The sequence below is a fragment of the Cyprinodon variegatus genome, unplaced genomic scaffold, assembly GCF_000732505.1.
Source record: "Cyprinodon variegatus isolate N-32 unplaced genomic scaffold, C_variegatus-1.0 Scaffold45, whole genome shotgun sequence".
In the NCBI taxonomy this organism is placed as follows: Eukaryota; Metazoa; Chordata; class Actinopteri; order Cyprinodontiformes; family Cyprinodontidae; genus Cyprinodon; species Cyprinodon variegatus.
Window position 1 is genome coordinate 1,648,612 of NW_015150498.1, and position 1,903 is coordinate 1,650,514.

General features: G+C 42.0%; 1 protein-coding gene across 1 annotated transcript in view; it reads left to right on the top strand.

The window, feature by feature from the left end:
- The first annotated feature begins 737 nt into the window (after nucleotides 1-737).
- hoga1 (4-hydroxy-2-oxoglutarate aldolase 1) overlaps nucleotides 738-1,903 on the top strand; it is a 44,804-nt gene continuing 43,638 nt past the window's right edge. Inside the window, exon 1 of the mRNA XM_015370346.1 lies at nucleotides 738-1,100. Within this exon, the coding sequence (XP_015225832.1) occupies nucleotides 884-1,100 (217 nt within the window). The 5' untranslated portion in view covers nucleotides 738-883. The remainder of the gene's footprint in view (nucleotides 1,101-1,903) is intronic.

Below are 1,903 nucleotides of genomic sequence, written 5' to 3' on the forward strand. Positions count from 1 at the left end.
TCAAAAAAGTACTCCAGAGTGTTGTTCAGCATGGGGGTGAGTAGAAAATGAAGGCTAATCATGTTTTGGGTGTACTATTCCTTTAAGTGCCTCTTTTTGGTATCTAACAGATTGTAAGCAACGGTTATGGTTTTAATCTACTCTGGATTACCCATAAATCAAAGTGGTAGTGTAAAAAGTAAAATACTCCAATACATGTTTTTCAAAGATCTTTATTGCGGTTTGAAAAATATTATATGAGTGTATTTTTTACCAACCGTCTAATGAACTATTCAGTTATTAACATAGTAATTAAAACTATCACTGTCTGCTTTGCTATTGGTGTTGTGTTTAAACGGCTCACCATCATGATGAAATCTGCCATTTGGGTTTCAGAGGAATGTTTTGTACCATTACATTTGCAAAGAGACCTCCTAGGCCATAATTGGGTAGGAGACCCAGAAGGTGTCAGTGATGGGGCCCCTAACAAGTTGGGGGCCCCTAAGCAACTTCAGCTTCTGCTCACCGATAGATACAGCACTGCCCTAATCTGTTGTTTAATGGCTGTAGCTCTAATCTGGCTGCAGGGCAGTTCTCTCTCAGGTGGGCGGAGCCAAACACCCCAACATTTGATTATTGCTCTTTTTTTATACATATAATTAAAGGTGTTTGCGGTAGTTTTAAACGGCACGTTAGTTCCCTGATTCAAAGGTTAGGGACCATCAGCCGTCACATGACGCCCACAGTGGGACGTGGCTCAATGCTGACTGCTTAACTTTTAGACTTTCAAATAAGTTCCTGACTAATGTTTAAATTGCAGTTAGAGATTAACTGAGCAGCAGCTGCAGGCAGTCCCACAGGAAGCCCCGCAGCGAGCAGACCGATCCACTCTGACCGCCCCGCCATGCACCGTGTCCGGGCCTGGACACGCGTGGCCCGCCTCTGCAGCGTGGAGTACCACGGAGCGTGGAAAAGAGGCCTGAGTCAGACAGCAGCCGCTTCCAGGCTGGATCTCAGCGGCATTTATCCGCCTATTGCCACTCCGTTCACCGCCAAGGAAGACGTGGATTATGAGAAGCTGGAGGAAAACCTGCAGAAATATGCAGAGATCCCTTTTAAAGGTCGGACTTCGCTCTCAGAACAGATTCTACAGAAATAAACACACTGAAATGTAACGACACTGTTCATTTAACAGATTGGAGGCTGAAACAGAAGAATGCATTAATAAATTACAAGCTCTATTTGAGATCATAGTAGAGTCCCTGATTTATATTTTACAGTTACTGCATCTGATCCGACTTTATGTTAGAAAAAGGCAAAATCTCCCATCGGCTACTTATGCGATTTGTCTCCCCCTGCTGTTCGTAAAATGGTACTACAATCTTTTATTTTGACTTCATTCAGACTTGAGAAATTTAAGGCTTTACTCGTTCATATTTTAATCACATTTTCTCAAATTCTAACCCCCCTTTTAAACAATTTTTTTTTTCATATTTAACATTAATTTGCAATAAAAAAACCAGTCAACCAAAGCTCAGACTTATAAAGTAGTAAAACAAAAATTGTAGACGGGCTCTTCCTTGTAGCAGACACAACTTTTTATTTTTTACACTAAAGGTATTCTGGAGGATTTTCACAATTTTTTCAAAAGATTCCAGGCATGCATGAGCCCATTTCGCATCGTGCACGCTCTGTTTAAAACTTGCTGTTCACATAGCTCATACAAGTTTACTATGTCTGAAGGTCTGCATTAACCCCTAGATCCCTCAATCACTTTAAGGAGCGGAGACTATGTAGTGGACTTTATAGTGATCTTAGTTAACTGACCGTTCGGACAGATGATCACTGCTTTTTGCTCATTAGTCACATAACCAGGGGCGGAGCTAGATGGGGGGGCAAGGGTGGCCATGGCCATAGTTCTGGG